Consider the following 21,384-nt stretch of genomic DNA (forward strand, 5'->3'; position numbering starts at 1 on the left):
TGTAAGGATAGTTCTAGCATAATCCTAGCACTTCCAGCAAGCCTTATTTTTTTTTTTGCTAGCGTCCTTGGGTGAATGGATGTCTAGTCTGAGAGAAGCAAACCATTTTCTGCACAGGAAGACTCCCAACCAGCTGATATCTCTACCAAGCTTAAAGTGGTAGTTAACCTCAGACATGAAATATGAACAAAGCATATTCTTCTGTAGTGTGTACTTGTCTCAATTAAGAGCACAAAATAGAATTTCTGTCTGCTGCTTCATTCCTCAGCATTAGTCACTTCTGACAAGTTTTTCTGACATCAAGAGAAAAATGGTGACGGGAAGGGCCTCTGGCTGATTCACAGCCTCATCTCTGTTCCCGTGAGCTGTGTGGAAAGGTGTGTGTTTCTTCCCTCCAATCAGCTCTCCTCACTGAGCACAGCAGAGTGTAGCTGCAGCTCTCCATCTCCTTTTTTTCTAACTTCTCAGACAAGTTTCGTAAATTGTGCACATTGAATGGCTGTAGAGAAGAGAAGACTGCTGCTAGACAGGTGCAGCCAATGTAGGGAGATATGTTTCATCTGTTTCATCTCTGTTGCTCTTTTGCTCAAGTGTTAATCTGCAGAATATTAGGCAGGACGTGCCTTTTAAGAATACCCTTTGAAAGGGAACTTTTTTTTGGTGACTTCTTGGACACGTTAAGGAAGTTACAGGAGATGAGACTACTTCAGAAGATGGCAAAAGCTCATGCAGGCAAGCTTTAAGTTCCACAGACAAAAAATAATTCCTTTATTTTCTCAGACTTCTAGGTCCTGGTACAAGCTCTGCTCACATTTCCACCATGGAATTTAAGCCCACCAAGTCTGGGAACATCTCTGCTCACAATGAAGGAATGCCCCCACTTGTCAGAGTGGCGTGACACTTGCTGGCCTTTGTGAGATCTGGGTCCAGAAAGTTTTATCTAGGCACTTCAAACTAGAGTTTCACTCTTCGTCCTACCCCACTTCATGCTCTCGAACTTGCTGTTTTACATACAAAAGTGGGTGGATCTATATGCTGCTCTCCAGCAGCTCCTTTCACAGGGAGTCCTTGCCCCCATTCCAGAAAAGGAGAGGTTTTATAGATTCTACCCCAACCTGTTCACAGCCCCGTTTTTACAGTTTGGTTGAGGACATAAGCAAATGTGACATTTAGCAATCCCATGCATTCCAGGAATCTAACTGTTTTTTGCAACCGTTAAATTGATGGGTCTAGTTTTACTTTATGAATTACTGCTATTCAAGGGCTTTTGGCTTCAGCAAAATGGCAGCCTCCAGCAAGAATAAATAGGAGCAATGCTGGAGGCAATTCATAGCACACACAAATTTTGGTAGCATAATTGTTAATGTGGAACGAATGTTCCTTGCTGAAAAACATTATTTTTTATCATGTTGTTATGGGTAATGTTCCACTTTAAGCAGCCCATAGTTTACTCTATTTTCTTTCCTTCCTCCATCTACACATTCATTGTTGAAAGGGAAATGTCTTCCGCAGCACTATTGTATTACATATAATACAGTGTATTATACACAGTGTAATACAGGGTACATATAATGCAATGATTACTGCTAGCGGCTATAGCATGAAGAAAAATCCGACAGGGTGTTTGTACCCAGGTTGATCGCAGGATCAATTTAGGATCAATTTAGGTACAATCAGTCTGCCCATACATGGATCAAAATTCAGCAGGGACCAAATTTTGATCCATGTATGGATGGATTTAGTTTTTCTGCAAGTTCTTTGTTTCAAAAAGGTGGGCTTCCCTCCCCCCTCTGACATAGCAGTGGGGGCTGTGCCTTAAATTTGAGTTTCAAATGCTAGCTGGCCAGGTAATTTAAGAACAGGGAGGGGTGGAGGAGTGACAGAGCTCCCCTCAGACCTCTACTTGATTTTAAAATGATTGATGGATATTCAATACACCATATTTACATATGGAGACATTCATATGTCTACATTTTTTAAAATTAAACCATAACAAGGTATACATAACATATGCATACTTTAAGAACATATAAACTTTAACCACTTCCCACCCGCCTCATTGCGGATTGACGTCCACAATGTGTCTCCATTATCCTGATTGGATGTCATATGACGTCCAGCAGGACAAGCCGCGATTGGTGGTGCTGTGTGTCATTCTGACACACCATATCTTCGATCGTAGTAAAGAGCCTATGACCAATCACAGCTGATCATAACGGCAACCAGAAAGTGCGTCTGTCCTGTCGGGGGGCGCCTGCGCTGATAATCAGCGCATTGATTATCAGCGCAGCCCCATCAGAGGTGCTCACCACAGCAAGATGGCAGTCAGTGCCCACCAAAGTGCCAATCAGTGCCCATCAGTAACGCCTGTCAGCGCCCTTCACAGATGCCCAGCAGTGCCTGTCAGTAATGACTGTCAGTACCTCAGTGCTGCCCATCAATGGCATCTATTAGTGCCCATCAGTGCAACCCATCAGTGCCGCCTATCAGTGCTTGGTATTGAGGTGGTTAAACCATCAATCACTGAAAAGCCTAACTAAGGTCAGCGATAGACTGGTTCGAACCATTAATGGGTAGGCTGAATGTACCAAGTTGATCCATCAACTTGGTTACAACAAGCCTGACAGATTCACTTGCCACTATCGCAATTGGCTGTTATAGCCACCAGCGATATTCACTTTCTTTTCCCGACACACGGTTAGATCTCGATCATGCAATGTGCAAGAGAACCGAGACTCTCTCACTACTCATTGGCTCCTGCTGCTGTTAGTTAGAGCCAATGACACGGTGGCGAGGCCAAGCCCTGCTATGTGTGTTTTACAGATACATTACTTACGTTAACCTCTGAAATATGAATTTTATCATATTTTAATTGTAATTTAATTGTAATTGTAATTTAATTATTGATATGTTTCATTATCCAAAGCGGAGTAAACAAAACCAGATATCATCTTTCTTAATCATATTTTGTAACGATTCTTCACCTTTCTTCATTTCATTTCTGATTATCCTATAAAACCCTTTCAGTTTAAACATTAAACATATTTGGAATATAATACATAATATAATAATGATGAACCTAATTATTTGGTGCAATACAATATTTCCTGCTGCAGAAGCAGATGTTCAATCTGTTGAAGATTCTCTCGTTCATGTTTAAATGATAAGTCCACCTTTTAGAACAGGGGTCTCCAAACTATGGCTCCCCAGTTGTTCAGGAACTACAATTTCCATCATGCCTAATCATGTCTGTGAATGTCAGAGATTTACAATGCCTCATGGGACGTGTAGTTCTGCAACAGCTGGAGGGCTGTAGTTTGGAGATCCCTGTTTTAGAACATGTTACATGTTTCACTCATATTTAGGATGGAACATGTAACATGTTCCAGCTCCTGCCGGCCAGTTCCTCTGATCCAATTTTCTTGTAAAATGTGTGCATTTATTATTTTTTCTTGAAAGGTGAATTTCTCTTTTTAAATGTTATCTCCGCTCTTTGGAGCTCTCTTGATAAAGCTATAATCTTTTATGTTTGAATAATATTAGCCAAATCTTTCCAAGGGAATTTCATCTATTTTAGATGTATTATATTGTATAGGAAGAGCACTCATCTTTTTCTTCTGCAAGTTCACTTATCAACATCTACAGGCACTTGTGTTCCTCCTGTCCCTCAGTACCCCCTGTTTCACTTCCAGTGGGGCCTGGGCTGGAGATACAAGAGAACCCTATGGTTCCGAAGATGCCCTACCATTCGCTTTTGCATCCCTCATATTTTTTCCGATGGATTTTGGGCAAAACTTGTCTTGCATACACATGGTTGCACAAAGTTGTCGGAAAATCCTATCGTTCAGAATGAGATGACGTAAACCACGTACGATGGGACTATAAAGAGGACAGTAGCCATTAGCTTTTGTCTCTTAATTTATTCTGAGCATGCGTTAGAATTGTGTACACATTATCGGAATTTAAACGATCGGATTTTGTTGTCGGAAAATTTTAGATCCAGACCTCAAACTTTGTGTATCGGAAATTCCGATGGAAAAAGTCAGATGCAGCCCACCTTTTCCATCGGAAAGTCTGACTGTGCGTACAGGGCAATAGAAGTAATCTCATTACAAGGATCTTTTTTGTTGGGGAAAGGCCAGCTTTTGAGCAACATCAGGGCTATTTGGTTATCCCTGCAATGCTGGACCTCTCAATTATGAGTTCAGCTGACCCAGATTCAATCAGACAATGTCATGACCAGTGCCTACATCAATCCCTAAAAGCTGCACTAAAAGTTGTACAGCTCAGAGAGACTCTAACCTTATTCTAACTTGGGTTTTACTCCACTTTCCAGCACTGTCCTCAGTACAAATTTCAAGAAAGAAAATCAGCAGGTGGATTTTCTCAATCATCAGCATCTTGGTCCAGGGGAATGGTCTGTTCACCTGAGACTCGGGGGTACTTAGCCGCCTGACAAGTCGCGCTCCATTCTGTACAATGGAACTGTTCTAATAGGAGCGACACAAGTCACTCCGACTTAGAAAAAGGTTCTACTTTTGCAGCAACTTCAGGTGACATGCATTGACTTCTATACAGAAGTCATTTTGCAAGCCGCTGCTGAAGTTGGATGCAGGTCATCTGAGGCAGTCGCGCTGCAAGTCGTGCTGCCTCAGTGTGAATTGACCCTGAAGGTGTTTCAAGATCTCTGTCACAGGTGAGGGACACCAGAATAGTATCTTCTGGTTTCCAGGTTCAACAAAAAACTGGACAGGTTTGTTGCTAGGACCAGGGACCCTTGGACTTTCACAGTAGGTGCCCTTGTGACTCTGTGGGATCAGTTCAACATTATATACAGTAAGTGTTTATCCCTCTAAAGCTTTTTTCCTGTTCTCTGTGCATGATCGAGATGAAAGGCATGCCAGTGTTTCTCATTGCACTCAATTGACCATGATGACATGGTACTTGGACAAACTCTTGCAGGCAGTCTTTGTGGTCCCTCCCGAAACACCAAGATCTGTCCCAGTGACTGTTTCATCCTGTTGCTTTGCTCTTACTTCAGGGCTCGACAAAACCCGGGCGCCAGGTCGCATTTGCGATTAGAATTAGTGGCCTGGGGCAGCACAGCTGGGGGTATCCTGTCTCCGCGTACCCCCCCCGGTGTGATCGCGTCGGGCCGCGCCACCGGCGGCCGGTAATTGAGCCCCCGGCTTTGAGGCCTTCTGCGATCCTATGGTTCCTTCTGGAATCTGGCGCCATCTTGTGGTGGCCATTGGAATTACAACCAGCAATGCTAATGGTGCTTCCCCTGCCTGCCAGCCTATCTCCTTCCCTTTACTCAGAACCCCTAAACATTATATATATATTTTATTCTAACACCCTAGAGAATAAAATGGTGGTTGTTGCAATACTGTCTGTCACACCGTATTTGCACAGCGGACTTACAAGCTCACTTTTTTGGGGAAAATTTATTTAATAAAAAAAAAAATAAGACAACAGTAAAGTTAGCCCAATTTTTTTTTATATTGTGAAATATAATGTTACGTCAAGTAAATCGATACCCAACATGTCATGCTTCAAAATTGTGCCCGCTCATGGAATGGCGACAAACTTTTACCCTTTAAATTCTCCATAGGCGACGTTTAAAAAATTCTACAGGTTGCACGTTTTAAGTAACAGAGGAGGTCTGGGGCTAGCTCTCACTCTACTGATCGCAGCGATACCTCACATGTGTGGCTTTCATATATGCGTTCGCTTCTGCACGCAAGCTTGGCAGGACAGGGCGCGTTTAAAATAATTATTTTTTTCTTATTTTAACTTTTATTTTTATTTTTTTCACTGTTCTTTTAAAAAAAAAAATGTGTGTCACTTTTATTCCTATTACAAGGAATGTAAAAATCCCTTGTAATAGAAAAAAGCATGACAGGTCCTCTTGTATATGAGATCTGTGGTCAGAGAGACCTCACATCTCATATTTACACTAAAATGCAATTTTAAAAAAAAATTGTCATTTGAAAAAAAAATGTAAAAAAAATAAAATGTCCCTCTAAGAGCTATGGGCATTGACTTGGAGACAGGTGGGGGGCTGGGGGCTATCTTCCCCTCACTCGTCTCCATGTCAGGCCAGGGACAGGTCCAGATCGCCGTCACGGACCTGGCTCTTAACTTTTTTAGCTGGCTCCTAGATTCCAAGCAAATTTGTCAACCCCTGTCTTACTTGACTGTTGAGGTACAGGTTCAGAGGGACAAGAGTCTATCAGATTCAGTCATTCCTATGATCCTGAAGCTAGGAAATGGACTTCATTGCACCTGGAAAGCCAACTTTGCTATTCTTTTCTATCGGAACCCATTTCACCAGAGCTGTTGGTGCCCCCAGGGCTTTTCAGCCTCAAGCATTTGTATCCCAGATATTAAGGGCCACCACCTGGTCCTTTTGACATATTTTCCAAGTTCTACATAGGCCCCTTTCACATTGCTGCAACTTGAAAGTCACGCAATTTTGCTACACTTTCAAGGAATGCCTGTGTAGGCTTGAGGTCTATAGACCTCAGCTCACATTAAAGTCGGGCCAAAGTAGTACGGGGACTACTTTGAAGTCAGTGCGATTTGAAGTCGCACAGATATGAATGGTACTTATTGGAAATCATGGGGTATGACTTGTCGTGCGACTTTGCAGTACCAAGTCGCAGGACAAGTCTCACAAGTGTGAAAGGGGCCATAGTGGACTTTTGCGCTTCAAGGGTTTAGGCCACAAGGTGCTTTAAGTTCCTATGTGAGCATTTGCTTGGGTTCCTAGATGCTTACTTTTTTTGTGGACCTGTTGGCAGTTCTAAGTTGCTATGTTGTTGCCCACCCTTCTGTTTTATTGCTTGGGTCCATCCCATGGTCTAAGAATTCAAGTTCTGTGTCCTGAATTGTATGATTAAGATAATAAGAATTTTTACTTATCTGTACATTCCTTATCTGGAAGTACAAGGAATGCCCAGTGCAAGAGCACTGGAGAGAACCCCTATTGGATCTATTGTAAACAGACCAAGTATTATTGTAAAAATAGTACATTTTATTGCAAATACATATAAACAAAAATGGATAAGAATATTGGTGACTTCAATAAAATCAAAGATACAAGGTACTCAAAATTGCAATAGTATGTGAACCCACTGCCCTGAGAACAAGCAAGCTAATAGTGATGCCTACAGGCATTGACACTTACATTTTAAAGACACACCAGTCCCTGTTCAGAGGTTTTTTTAAGTCAAATTGGGTACAGGATTTCTATAATGCAAAAAAATGCCCAAAAATATACCATATTAGTATTCAGTAGACACTTTGCAAAAAAGTACAAAAGTTTAAAAAATGGAAACGGTACATTTGTTATCAACAGTTCTGATTGTACGTGGTACAGATAAGATAGCTGTACTTGCAAAATCACACATATAAAAAATAATATGTCTGAGGAGCTGTTGGGAAAGATGGAGATCCGTTATGTAAGAAACATGGACAACTTCAACCCCAAGAAGGATTCAGGAGAGCCAAGAGAGATGAAGCAACAAGTGCTTCACTGCAAGGACTTGTAGCTGTGGAGAATAAAGCTCCTGCTAATGGTGGGCCTAAAAAGCTGAATGACTATAAATCCAAAATAATGATGAAAATCAGTAAAGGTATCTGGAAGTACAGTACACAACACGGGTCTCTTCCCTCTGTGTCTTGATCACTCTTTAATGCTTGTTAAAAAAAAAAAACAAAGCCTCACGGAGTGGGTGCAGCTATATGGGTATGCCCTAGGGGCTCCCCTTTGGTAGTGTCCAGTCACCTGAAAGTAGCAGACCCATGGTCTATAGATTATGGGTCTAGTACAAGTCCTGTACTGTACTTCAAGATGACTATTTAAAGGCAAAGTCAAAAGGTGAGTAACATTTTCTTGGAGTGAATTACAGGAAGTAGGTTCCCCCCCTCTGTTCCTAATGATTTGCCCCTTGCTACTAAACTGTGGCTTGCTGGCAGAGGGAGGGTTATGCTAAGACTTTCCTTGCAGCTTTGTTTGCCAGTGTCCAGTCACCTGAAGGTAGCTGGTAAGATTTTTTTTTTAACAAAAGTTTTCTACTCAACATGTTGTAACCATACAGATCTGAACTCGGAAATAATAAGCCCAGTTCAGTTTTCCAGCTGGCAACACTAATGTTTTCATCTTTTTATGTTGTAATTTATAATATAAATTATATAGTAGTCAATTTGTCATCTTACCTGAGTAGTGGGTTGATAAAACATACAGCTGATAAAGTTTTTGGTATACCCACTTTACTATTTTGTCTTTCAGATCTCAGAGCAGTAGGGTTAAAGAAGGGAATGTTTTTTAATCCTGACCCTTATCTGAAGATGTCTATTCGACCTGGAAAGAGAAGCACATTCCCAACATTTGCTCATCATGGCCAGGAAAGGAGATCAACTATTATAGCAAACACTACAAATCCAGTATGGCACAGAGAGGTAACAAAGTATAAAAAAAATTCACACTATCTATCTTTTCAATGCAAGAGATGGTTTGTACCTTAGATACTAGTCACTAGAGAGTTACATAAATATGTAAAAGGTGTGATATACCCAGTCGCTTGACTTCTAACTCTAGACACAAAGCTTGTGGAATAGATGCAGACACAAGACGATTGTCTATTAAATCAGGAGACAACTATGTGTATTTGGCACTGAGGGCACAACCTGGTATATAAATCCTGACCATTTTAAATTAGATTTTTCAAAACTATTATTATTGTTTTCCTTACTAACTGGCCTACTGGGCTTTTTTACCCCCTTCCTGCCCAGGCCAATTTTCAGCTTTTAGCCCTGTCGAACTTTGAATGACAATTGCGCAGTCATGCAACACTGTACCCAAACAAAATTTTTATCAATTTTTTTAACTGAGCTTTCTTTTGATGGTATTTAATCACCACTTGTTTTTTATTTGTTGCTATAAAAAAAAAGCCAGAGATTTTTGGAAAAAAGTGTTTGTTATAAAATGTTATAAATAAGTAATTTTTCTCCTGCACTGAAGTGCGCTGGTGAGGCTGCACTGAAGTGCGCTGGTGAGGCTGCACTGAAGTGCGCTGATGAGGTTGCATTGAAGTGCACTGATGAGGCACCACTGAATGGCATTGATGAGGAGGCACTAATATGCAGCACTGATGGACACTAATAGGCAGCACTGATATGCAGCACTAATGAGCAATGATGGGCAAAGATAGGCGGCATTGATGGAATGCTGATAACTGGCATTTCCTTGTTTACATGTGATCAGCTGTGATTGGATACAACTGATCACATGGGTAAAGAGCCTTGTCATTTACTCTTTACCAAGATTGGTGATGCACTGTGTTCCAGGGACAGCGTGCACCACTGATGGGAGCGCAAGTGGGATGATGTCATATGACAATACTGCGGAAGATGGTTAAAAACTACTATTATAAGGCTAAAACTGGGAATGTCTTCAGTCTTGTATGTTATTGAAAGGTTTTGTTGTAAGGCCTTTACTTAAAATGTCTAAGGATACAACCCTACAGTTTTCATTTGCACATATTGGGTAAATAAAGGATATTTAGAACTGTGAAAATGTCTCCAATATGTTTTGCCAAGACTCAGCAGTCTTCCTATATCTTAAAGAAAAGGGACATTCTTTTGAGGACAATGAAGTGCACATTTTGGACAGAGAGGACAACTTGTTTTTAAGAGGCATGAAAGAGGCCACCTCTGTCAAAATTAAACAACCATACCTGATCACCATCTTTCTCCCGCATATAATGTCTATTTTATTTTTTAAAAGTATGGATTTAAAAAAAAAAACAACATATTGTATTGCTAATTCTGTTTTGACATCTCTGACCTGGTGATTTGGCAAATCACACCTCTAACCATGCAAATCGAGGCACCAACACCTATGCAGGCTTCCTGACACCAACAATGGGGTTATATAACTAGGATAGGATGGCAGCACAACTTTTACACCTCCTGTTCTGCTCTACAAATTTCATGGTGGTTGGATTAAGGTGTCCTAAGATGTGAATATAAATGCTAGAGCTGGAGTGGCTTGATAAGCTATGAAATGCCTTCAGCATTGCAGAACAAGTTCAGTTGAGTGTGATTAACTACTGCTAGATTACTTTAAAATATACATTTAGAATTTATTTATGGGTCAGTAAATAAAGTGATCCTGTACTTTGCCAATATCGGGCAAAACATTTTTCCTTCCCAACATGTGTATTGAGGGGTCATGTGACTCGCTTCTGTTTCTTCTCAGGTGACAGTATCGGTGCTTGCTGATTTGTCCATCAATATATGTATTTTATTCCAAATAGTATAGATAATAAGAGAGCAGAACCATATGCTTTAGTGATTAGCTAGTTCATTTTTGCATCTTCAGGAAAATGAGCAGATTCAACTAATAAATGTGTTGAGTGCGCAGAGTTTTAAGCCATCATATTAACATGACTTTTGAGAGTGGGTATTCACTGCAAGGGACACAGTTCTACAATATCCATAGCTTGTTATGAAGCAATATTATTAAATTATTTTCCCAAATGGATATTTAATGGGGATTAGAGTAATCTATTTGAGAAGCTTATACAGTATTAGTGGCAAGCTTATACAGTATGTGTGGGAAGCCAAGTGTGTATTTTCTTTTATAAGAAATCATATTTTCCAGTTGCAACACTTTTGAACCCAGCATATGAATATGAATACTCATTCCTGTAGAGATTTTTCATCTCGTTTAGATAATACTTTTATATATGACATTTGAAAGTTTTCATAGGAAGTCCAAAAAGAGAATAATAGTCCTTTTCAGTAAAATGTTTTTTAAAGTAAATGTAAATATTTGATTTTTTTATTTAGTCAGGTAAATATGAAATTTGGCACTTTATGCAGTCTTCTATTTAGTCAGCAGGTGGAGCTCCAGTCTCCTTTTCCCATCATTAACATGATTATTTTTTTAGCTGTTCGGAAAGATTCTTGCTTACAGAACTCAAATGAGCCAGGAGAACCAGTGACTTATCCCTTATCAAATGCTATGTGGGAGCATTCTCTTAGCCCTTGTACACACGGTCGGACATTCTGACAACAAAATCCGTCTGATTTTGTCCGACGGATTTTGTCCGAAACTGCTGTTGCATACACAAAGTCGGACAAAGTTGTCGGCAAATCCGATCGTTCGTAATGTGGTGACGTTATTTCGTTACGACGGGACTACATTCGGGCTAGTAGCCTATAGCTTTGGTCTAGGAATTTTATCTGAGCATGTGGGGCACTTTGTCTAATTGGAATTCTCTACAAACGATCGGACAAAGTCCGATCGGATAATGTTGTCGGAAAATTTTAGAGCCCAGCTCTAAAACTTTTGTCGGTCGGATATTCCGGCGGAAACAGTCCGATGGAGCCCACACATGGTCGGATTATCCAACAACACGGTCTGATCGGACATTTTCCGTCGGAATGTCCGACCGCGTGTACAAGGGCTTAGACAAGGGGACTGCAATGTAAGCCTCTCTGCTGTGTTGTCTGGTTAGCGAGCCCAGAGTGCTCTGGTTATGATTGCTTCATGCATTAAACATGGGTTTGTAAACCAGATTGCTTAAAGGATAGTTTAAAAAAAAGATATAAAAACAGGAGTTTTGAGATTTTAAATAAACAATTAAAGTTTAATTCACATGCCAATGGTTTTCAAACTGCTGTAAACATTTCAGCAGTTTGCAGAACCATCGCTGAAATGTTTGTGCAGTTTTTGTCTCAAATGATTATGGAAATTCATTTGAATTTACAGATGATCTAATTGATGCCATCCTGAAACCTTTGGATGATTCTTTGAATTCTAAAAAAATCCTCAGCCCCAACCTTGAAATCCTTACATTTGTACTTGCAAAAATATTTAGAACATTTGGCCAAGTGAAGTGTATTCCCCTTAGAGAATACTTTAAACAGGAACTCCTCATGTTTCTTCTTTTAGACATAAAGCCTACATAAGCTTACATGCTCTCTGTTCTTATGAGATTCAGGATCTATGGCCCTTTCTATTAGAACTGTAAGCCCCGTATAAGGAAAACAAGCCATTCTTATAACTTTCTACAATAATCCTCTCAAGTGTTTACCAGGCAAGAATGACATTTTTTACATCTTTATATCAATGACCTTGGATGGAGACCGAGAAAAAAAAAATGTTTGCAGAGGACTGGCTAGTGAACATAAATCATGCGCATACGTCTCCTAGAATTGTGCTGCTACCCCAAAAAAGGCCTTAATAATGGACAGGATGAGATGGAGACTCGTGCTCGGATAGCTCCAGTACTCAGGCATTCAAACATCCAATATAAGAGGAAAAAAAAGTGCGGCAACCTGATGTCTCAACAATAAAACATATATACGATTTTAATAAAACAATCAAGCCCTTTACCACAAAATCAAGCATTTATGAGAGAGGTGAATAACTCTATAATGCCTTAATAAACTAATAATGTGACCAATTAGGTGTAAATCAGCTACCAAACCCACCCACCGATGGTAAGTATTGATACAGAAAATAAATCAAAACATAAAGGCAGCACTAAAAAACACACAATAAAGTTTTTTTTCGAGTGTGCAGTGATAAAAGTAGTGCAAACAAACATAAAAGTCCAAATAAACCACAATCAAGTGCTGTATACCAGCACTGTAGTGAATATGGAAAGTCCAAACTGTGTTTAATTTCCCCACTGCGATGGAAAACACCTCTACAAGTGAAAGAAAGGCAGGGGGCTAAGAAAATCCCCCTCTGAATCAGACTCTTACCAGAAAATACTGGATTAAAAGCGTGAACACCAGATCTTTGATTGGACAATCTCTCCCCAAATCTCGTTACAGCTGGGAGGACGAATCAGACACTAGTAAGCTAATTCAAAAATAAAACACTTCATAGTGTAATCCCAATTCTTTAGTTCTACTTTAACTGATACTTGTTAACATTTCCACAGTGTTAATTGGCCTCCCATATGGGTCAACCAATGCCTTGATGATTCTCTGTTGCAATATTCTAAATGAATCTCAGGGAATGTTAATGTTTTTTGTGTTTCACCCTGTTCTGAAACACTCCTAGACTTTGTGTACAGTCAATGATTCATAGTAATTTCATGTTTTCTTTGTTAAACCTGATAAAGCTTTAATAAAAAGATTAGAAATTAAAGTGCAGCATTCCTTATTTGAGAGTGCAATATGTCCAAATCATGTGCAAATTCCAATATGATACAACAAAGACAACATAAAGTGCAAAAGATTGATCTCCAATATCGAAGTGCAAAAAGGTAGAAACTTGTTGTCAAGACATGTTTACTTAAATACATAAATATAATACATTTTAAAAGAAAATTACGGAGATTCCAAAAAATAAAAAAAATATACTCACCTAGGTGCCTGCAGCGTCTATCCGATTCTGCATCTGTCCCCCGCTGCCTCTGCATTGAGAACTGAGCAATCAAACACCGCTGATAGCTCAGTTCTCACCTCCACTCTGAGCAGAGAGTGGTGACTGTCAGCCATCGGCTTTCAGCTCTTCCCCTTCAGTGCTCACTGGAGCCCTGGTCTGTAAAGAAGCAGGAGTGGTTGGCTCAGTCTCCTATTGGCTTACTGAAAGGCTGACCCAGCTGCCAGTCCAGGCATCTGGATGGATATTGACTGTAAAATTGGGATCAATCCAGCGCCTGAACTGGCTGAGTATCTACAGCCGACTTTAGCCCACTGCTGGCTGAAAACGGGTCACAGGAGTGCAGAATTTGCTGTGATCCATAGGAAAAGTAGGGTCAAAACAGCTTTGGCCATACTTCTCCTTTAATATGCTATATACATTATGTACAGTGCACAGTGTATATAAAGTGTCACATCTAATACAGTATATGATAAAGCACAATCAGTTGATATCAAATCCATGAACTACAATTAGTTGATACCAAGTCATATGAATAAACAAATAATAATTTGTAGTAGTAATAATCCTATACATATTTTATGGATGTGAGCAATAGTTTTTCTACTGTTAAAAATGCAGCACTTTACTTTTTGAATGCCATTTTACACAAAATGTTTATTTACTGTTGATAGTAAATATGATATATTTCTTTCTTGTTCATTGAAGGATACTGGATTCAGAGATATTTGGGTTATATTGCTGAAAACTGGACGATTTGGGATTTTTTGCTATTGTCCTAGTAGCATGGATGCCTTTTTCTCTATTGAGAGAAGTTAACCATTTTTAATGCCCATTTCTTCCTTTGTTCAAACTTATTTTTTCTACATCAAGATTTCTCTACATACTACTTGACTTAGTCTCTTCATGCAGCTATCCGGATCAGAGTATCCTCAGCAATAGCTTTGCAGACTGTACCCAGACTCCGCAGCGAAAAAAAAGTGCAGGAGTGTGCGAGAATACTGGGCTCTGCATTGTGGTGCTCTTTTCAGAACTTTGTGACCTGTGTTAGCCAATTTATAGGTCCAGAATCATAGCACAGCCTCTGGTGTAACACACTCTCCCTGAAGACTCAGTTACGAGAAAGCCGTGTGGGATAAGCATTTTAGAGCTGCTACTTCTATTAGAACTGTTGTGTGCTGTTATTATCCCCTATTTTCTGTTGATTTCCATGGAAAGGGTTAAATGCTGAGTAATTGAGTGCTGCATAGTGTCACACATAAGCAATCTGCATTTAATTCCCACCATTTATTGTAAGGTAACCTCTTTCTGCTACTGCTTCTAATCACAAGAAAATTGGGCTGCCACCTACAGTGACCTGGCCACCTTTTGGCCTCTGGAACCTTTTCTGCTTTTAGCAGCCGATTCATGAGTACCCAAGATTTTACCTATAATAACAACCAAATGCCACAGCACACAGATAACCTCAGATTCCATTCTTCTATATAGGCGGACAACCAGCAAATACAGTCTCAAAGGGGCAGAGGAGAGGACTATATGTAAAAGACCAGGGATCCTGCAGCTTCCTTTAGTGATTTGGGCAGGTCCAAGCTGGACATGCAGACAAATGGACAGGAGTGCGGGATGGGCAGGTGAAGAGCAGAATGTAATCCAAGACAAAGACTATATGTAGCAGCGAGTGATCCTGGATCTGACTCAAGAGGGACCAACTAAGGATGACAGCTGGTATTCACCCTGTATAGCAGTGGTCATCAACCCTGTCCTCGGGGCCCACTAACAGCCCAGCTTTTATGTATTACATTGGGGAGATGCAGACTAGAATACTGCAATCACTGAGCAGCAAATGATATCACCTGTGATGTATTTCAGTTATCTTGCAAACCTGGCCTGTTAGTGGGCCCCGAGGACAGGGTTGATGACCACTGCCGTATAGCATCTGCCAACACAGTTCTATCTCATGGCTGCACCATCCCCCCCATTCAGACGCAGAGTGCAGCCATGAGGTAATTGTGGCAGCAGATGCCATACGGCCCCACTGCCAAGATGTTACCTGGTATTCTGAGCTAAGCTGTCTCTCTTAAGTGGTGGGTCTTAAGGGAACAGTCTTATTATATCCTGTCTCTTCAGCTCAAGATCCACTAACCGTTTTGGGACAGACTGCAGTGCTTCCTCTCAAGGGCATTACAATGACAGCCTGCAACATTGTTCTTACCCCTTGGTCTTCCTTAGCTCCCTCAGATGCGGCCCCCTTCTTTATGTGTATAGACACAGACTAACATAGTGGGACGTTTAGGGGTATAACACCCCTAAACACACATCACCTGTGTTCTGCAGAATTTCATGGGCCAAAATTCAACTTTAATTGCTGACTCTAACTGCAGAGGATATAAGTGTACCTCAATCATTTCCTCCCCAGAATCATTATCTGACCTACCTGCAGCCTTAGCAGCATCTAAACCTGCTGCAAAGACTTTATTTGGCAAAATACTAACCCTTACAGGCACAAGTCACAGGCAGCTACCAGAGGTCCCAGGCTTAGAGAGACCAATTCAGCTCCTACTGATGTGATGCATGCCTTCTTATAAATGGAAGAATAGCCTGTAGCTGCTATTAGCATTGTTACTAGTCTGGGATCCTTTAGGCCTTGTTCACGTGGGCATCTGTTGTTTTTTACAGAGGTTTTTGACAGGCAATGATGTATTGCCTCATGGGTGCCTGTTTTTTGGGGGGAAATCATGCTGCACAGTGTGTATTAAATGCTGTTGCATTTTGGTTGTTTCATAGTTACATAGTAGGTGAGGTTGAAAAAAGACAAGTCCATCAAGTCCAACCTATGTGTGTTATTATATGTCAGAATTACATTGTATATCCCTGTATGTTGTGGTCGTTCAGGTGCTTATCTAATTTGAAACTATCGATGCCCTCCGCTGAAACCACCGCCTGTGAAAGGGAATTCCACATCTTTGCCACTCTTACAGTAAAGAACCCTCTACGCTGTTTAAGGTTAAACCTCTTTTCTTCTAATTTTAATGCTGGGCCACGTGTCTTATTAAACTACCTTCCGCAAAAAAGTTTTATCCCTATTGTGGGATAACCGGTATGTTATTTGCAAATTGAAATCATATCCCCTCTCAAGCGCCTCTTCTCCAGAGAGAATATGTTCTGTGCTTGCAACCTTTCTTGATAACTAATGTCCTCCAGACCCTTAGCGTTGTTACCCTTCTCTGTATTCTCTCCATTTCCAGTACATCCTTCCTGAGGAATGGTGCCCAGAACTGGACAGCATACTCCAGGTGAGGCCGTACCAGAGTCTTGTAGCGTGGGAGAATTATCACTTTATCTCTGGAGTTAATCCCTTTTTAATGCATGCCAATATTATGCTTGCTTTGTTAGCAGCAGCTTGGCATTGCATGCAATTGCTGAGCCTATCATCTACTAGGACCCCCAGGTCCTTTTCCATCCTTGATTGTGGCGCTGCAATTTACTATCTGCCAAAAGCAACATGCTGTATAAATTTTTTGGCAACCGCCTGTTTTTCACCACCCCCTATTAAGGCTTCAAAAACTTTTCGGATACATATGCTACCCCAGATTTCGTGCATAGAGACTGGGAAACTTCCAATGTACTATTTACATCCCAAATATTTTGCAGGCCAATGTCTGTTTTAGGAGACCTTTATTAAAATGATACTAAACATTCAGCGTTTAATTGTCATTATCACATCTATTTATGTATAAAGTTCATGCCACTGTAATATTAAAAATCAGGACCTTATTAAATCATTGTTGTTCAGAGGTCACATGATGTTTACAAGGTTTTTCCTGTCCTCAGGAGTTTCTGGTTTCTGGTGCTGATGTATGAATCTGTGTCTGCACAGCGTTGTTTTTCTGCTGTGCAAGTCACATGACCTAAAAAAGCTTTCAGAATAGAGAATTAAAATAAATAACAACAAAGTGTTTTACATACAAATTCATATTTCAGAGCAAATGTTTATTATTTTTTGCAGTAACGTGATGTAGGCAGAGTTTACGTTGATTCACCATAGCTTTCACTTTGTTCACACTGTGTCACGCCTGCCCCTCCAGCCTGTGTCTATGGTGTACATGTGCTGGGACTAACAGGGAGGTGAAGCCTCCATCAATCACCATCTTATATCCTGCCCCCATAGTGTTTAGCAATATGAGGACATGGAGGAAGATGAAGAGCAGGGAAATGTCATCACCACAGTGTATACACCCTCATGTGTGACTCCATAGTCGGGCTGCATAGATAAGATAAAGGAGGAAATTAACTGCTTAGAATGGAACTGAAACTGGAGCATGCTCAGTAGATTTAAACAACTGGTCCAGTTGTTTAAATCTGTAGGAGGGACACAGACAAGGAGGAAGGTACAGTGAACAGCTTGATCAAGCATGATTTTTGCAGTCTATAGAAAACTAATTCTGTAATGGATGAGTGAGTATGAACTCAATGTAATATAGCATGTATTGACAATTTTTGATGATTTGGGTTTAATGACACTTTAAGAAAGGAATCGTTCTTGCCATTGATCTGGCAATATTACTTGTTAACAAAGTGCTGACGCTTCCTGTAGAGAATGCATCCATGCTTAAGGATCCCATAGGTAAATGCCTAAAGATTCTTTCAAAAGCCTTTTATCATAATCGTGGGCACCCTGGGGTGCCTTGTCAACTCAGCCTTAGAATCTGGGAAATCATGTAACAACAGACACAAGCCTGACTGGCTGGGGCAGGATCTATAATTCCCTCATTGTCCAGGGATCCTGGTCCCCACAGGAGGCAAAGCTCCCACCGGCAATTCTAAAACGCTATATCTGCTTACCTAGAGTGGAAATTTGACAAGCGGATTTCCAGAGTCACGTGCTTTCAGTGTGGTCCCTCCACCCTGAGATCTTCCTGATGCTTTGTCAGAAAAATTAGGACCTCCAGGTTAAAAAAAAAATATAGACACATTTATAGCCAGATCCAGAAATCCTCAGGCTTTCATGGTGGATGCTCTGGCAATTCCTTGGTCTCCATTGATACTGGTGTATGCATTCCCTCCAGTGAAGATTCTCCCTTAATGGCTTTGCAAGATATAGGAAGAACGGATTCCACTGACCTTTTTTGCTCCAATTTGCCCAAGAGAACTTGGAACACAGGCATACAGACTCCTGGCAGATGAACCTTGGCCGCTTCCATACAGATCAGACTTCCTATCACAGGACCCTTTATTCCACCCTGTCTCTCAGTAGCTGGCTTTAACAGTATGGCTGTTGAAACCCAGGCCCTAAAGGATATAGGAATTGCTCATTCTGTCATTCCCACCTTGCTCAAGGTGAGAAAATCTACCTCTTGTATGTTCCACCATTGCACCTGGTGGGCATTCTTTGGCTGGTGCAAAAGCAGACACCTTAAAGAGGGAATCCACTGGAAAAAAAAAATGATTAAAAGCCAGCAGCTATAAATACTACAGCTGCTGACTTTTAATAAATGGACACTCACCTGTCCCAGGGTCCAGCGATGTCAGCAGCCAAGGCCGATCGATCGCTCAGCTCTCAGCTGCTGCCACCGCCATTCTCAGTGAGGGAATCAGGAAGCGAAGTGTTGCGGCTTCTCTTCCTGGTTCCCTACTGCGCATGCGCGAGGCGCGCAGCGCAATGGGAATGGTCCGCACTGTCTCTGCGACCCGTGTGTCCCAGCAGATAGCGCGCTGGGACAGGAAGAAGCATAGACTCCCGTGGGAGTCTATGCCCAGAAGCGGGTGCAAATACCTGTCTTAGACAGGTATCTGCACCCCCCTCCCCCCTGAAAAGTGCCAACTGACACCGGAGGGGGGGAGGGTTCCGATGAGTGGAAGTTGCACTTTAGGGTGGAACCCTGCTTTAAGCCCTGGAATATTCTATTCCTCAACATCCTGGCCTTCCTGCAGTCTGGCCAGGATCAGCATCTGGAACGCAGTTCTCTAAAGGGGCAGGTTTCTGCCTTATCCATTCTATTCCAGAGACCTTTGGCTTTGCATGCTAATATCAAGACCTTTAAATAAGGAGTTGCTCGTGTGATTCCCCCACTCTGACCTCTTGTGTTTCCATGAGATCTGAATGTGGCACGTTTTGGTTCTTCAAAAACCTCCCCTTGAACCAATCCAGGATATTCCATTGGTAGATTTCATGGGTAAGGTGGCCTTTTTGGTGGCTGTTACATTCTTCAGGCTTGTCTGCGAGTTCGGTTCTCTTTTCTTGTCTTCTGTAGGGACAAGGTGGTCCTAAGACCCAGCCTTTTAACTCTCCATATAGGTTTTTCTTCCCCTTTATATTACACTCCCTTCCCTATGTCCAGCCCCTAAAAACGCCAAGGGGATTTCAGTCCACTGCCTGGATTTGGTCAGAATGGTTAGGGTCTACCTTTCCTTCAGAAAGACTGAGTCTCTGTTTGTCTTCCTTCAAGGTCCCAAGAAGGGACATCTTGCTTCCTCTTCCACCATTGCTAGGTGGCTCAGGCTGCTCATTTCCAGGGCTTATGCCATCATGGTGCATGTTCCTCCCTTCCCTATTAAGGCCCATTTCACATATGTGTTTTTGCATTTCAGTATCAAGCATTTAAGCTTCATGTTTTCCAGCATTTGTGTGTTAGCAGACCTCTTTGCAGCCCTTGCAGGTCTTCTGGATCAAGGGAGTTATTGCCCAAGTTCCTGTGGTAGAAATGTTTTAGGGATTTTATTTCAACCTTTTCATAGTTTTCAAGCCAAAAGATGGCATTACCTTATCTCGGATCTCAAGGTTCTAAATGTCTTTATTTGGACCCAACGATTCTTCATAGAATCAGCCACGTCTGTAAAAGCCTCCCTTCATTAGAGAAACCTTCTGGCCTCTGCAGACATCAAGGATGCATATTTGCATGCCCCCCCTGTTTATCCAACGCATCAGTGAATACTTCCATTTGCTGTGGGTCCCCAATACTTTCCATTTTTGGTGCTACCATTCAGCCTTTCTTATGCACGCCATGTGTTCACCAAGGTTCTAGCCCCTGTACTTGTCTGGTTACATTCCCAGGGCATCCCCATTGTGGGATATATGCACAATCTCCTGTTGGAGTAGTGGGAACAAATCTTGTCCAACAATGTGACGTGGACAATTTTAACCCCAAAAAGGTTTGATTGGATCCTAAAACTTCAGAGGTCTGCATTGCAGCCAAATCATTGCTTACATTATCTTTGACATAGCACAAGCAAAAGTTTTTCTTACCCAAGTGAGACTTTTCTTCTCCCAGACTTGGACTCTGTTGCATGAGAATAATGGGGATTTTTGCTTCTTTTGAAGCAGCCTGTTTTCTCTAGTTCCGCAGTTATCGTGGGCCAATATGGATGGTTCAGTCTCTGGACAGACCAGATCCCCTGTCACCGAGGGCCAGGTTGTCTCTTGCCTGGTGCCTCACAAATCCAGCTTTGGCATGGAATCCCTCCGTTTTGTCTCTTGAAAGATCCTCGTAATGGATACTAGCCTGTTACACTGGGGAGAACTTATGGACACCTTGTTAGTACTTGGACACCAGAAGAGTCTCGTCTCTTGGTCAACATTCTGGAGCTCAAGGCTCTGGGCACTACAGTGCTAGACATGTCAGCTGGTGGGTCATCCGATCAGGATTCAGTTGGACTACACCACAATATTAGGGTATTAGGGTACACTAACCACTGGAGATGAGCCAAAAGTCTTGTCAGGCAAGTGAGGTAGAAAGGATCCTGTCCTGGGCAGATCTTTATGTTCCAGCCTTTCCCACATTCCAGGCACGGGCAGTTGGCAGGTGGACTTATTCTGTAGTGTCTAGATTGCAGAGAATGGGTCCTACTTCCAAAGATGTTTCAGAAGACATGTCAAAGGTGGAAGATACCAGATGTGCACCTTCTAGTCTCAATGAACAAAAAAAAACTGGTCAGGATTGTCTCCAGGTGCAGAGATCAACCGTGGAGGCTGT

General features: G+C 41.5%; 1 protein-coding gene across 6 annotated transcripts in view; it reads left to right on the forward strand.

Annotated features, from left to right (window-relative positions):
• Positions 1–21,384, forward strand: part of HECW2 (HECT, C2 and WW domain containing E3 ubiquitin protein ligase 2) — a 365,375-nt gene that overhangs the window by 208,079 nt on the left and 135,912 nt on the right. For all 6 annotated transcript variants that reach the window (XR_013261865.1, XM_077448729.1, XM_077448731.1 and 3 more), the window contains one exon: positions 8,297–8,466. Coding sequence is in view for 5 of the 6 variants with exons in the window: in XM_077448729.1 (XP_077304855.1) it covers positions 8,297–8,466 (170 nt within the window). In the remaining variant the exon portion in view is untranslated. The remainder of the gene's footprint in view (positions 1–8,296; positions 8,467–21,384) is intronic.

The sequence above is a fragment of the Lithobates pipiens genome, unplaced genomic scaffold, assembly GCF_037356315.1.
Source record: "Lithobates pipiens isolate NorthernLeopardFrog02 unplaced genomic scaffold, aLitPip1_a1.2 Scaffold_22, whole genome shotgun sequence".
Taxonomy (NCBI): domain Eukaryota; kingdom Metazoa; phylum Chordata; class Amphibia; order Anura; family Ranidae; genus Lithobates; species Lithobates pipiens.